Raw genomic sequence first — 471 nt, forward strand, 5'->3', positions numbered from 1 at the left:
TTGCCAAATATTTTCTTATTTTTATTAACCACAGAAATATTCTTCATTTAGTGAAAAAGAAAGTGAAAGAAATCTAAATATTATAAAGATCTTAAGGAACTTCATTTTACAAGAGTTAGCGCTGTGAAACACTCCGAGCTTGGATGATACTTGAAGGGAAAAGCACGGTCAGGCCCTCTGTGAAGAAAGAAAAATGGCTGGTGAAAACTTAAAAAATATAGTGGAGACAGCAGTCACTAAGGATGGCTAGCCTTCTATCATGTCAGGGCTAGACCATCTCATGGTGAGATGACAGACCATCTCATGGTGAGATGACAGACCATCATGTTATTTGTGGTTACAAGCTTGTCTAAGTAGTGTACGCTAAACAATTGCTGGGTCGGCCCTGGTATGAGGATGAGGGGAGACAGTTTGGGCCCTTTCACTGAGATGCTCTGGAAGCATACCCGCGTGAGACATATGTCCTGCAAT

At 41.0% G+C, this 471-nt stretch overlaps 1 protein-coding gene across 1 annotated transcript in view; it reads right to left on the reverse strand.

The window, feature by feature from the left end:
* Positions 1–15: 15 nt before the first annotated feature.
* Positions 16–471, reverse strand: part of LOC119585496 (THO complex subunit 5 homolog) — an 11,323-nt gene continuing 10,867 nt past the window's right edge. Inside the window, exon 4 of the mRNA XM_037934141.1 lies at positions 16–177. Coding sequence (XP_037790069.1) covers positions 102–177 — 76 coding nt within the window. The 3' untranslated portion in view covers positions 16–101. The remainder of the gene's footprint in view (positions 178–471) is intronic.

Source organism: Penaeus monodon, chromosome 19 (assembly GCF_015228065.2).
Source record: "Penaeus monodon isolate SGIC_2016 chromosome 19, NSTDA_Pmon_1, whole genome shotgun sequence".
Lineage (NCBI taxonomy): Eukaryota > Metazoa > Arthropoda > Malacostraca > Decapoda > Penaeidae > Penaeus > Penaeus monodon.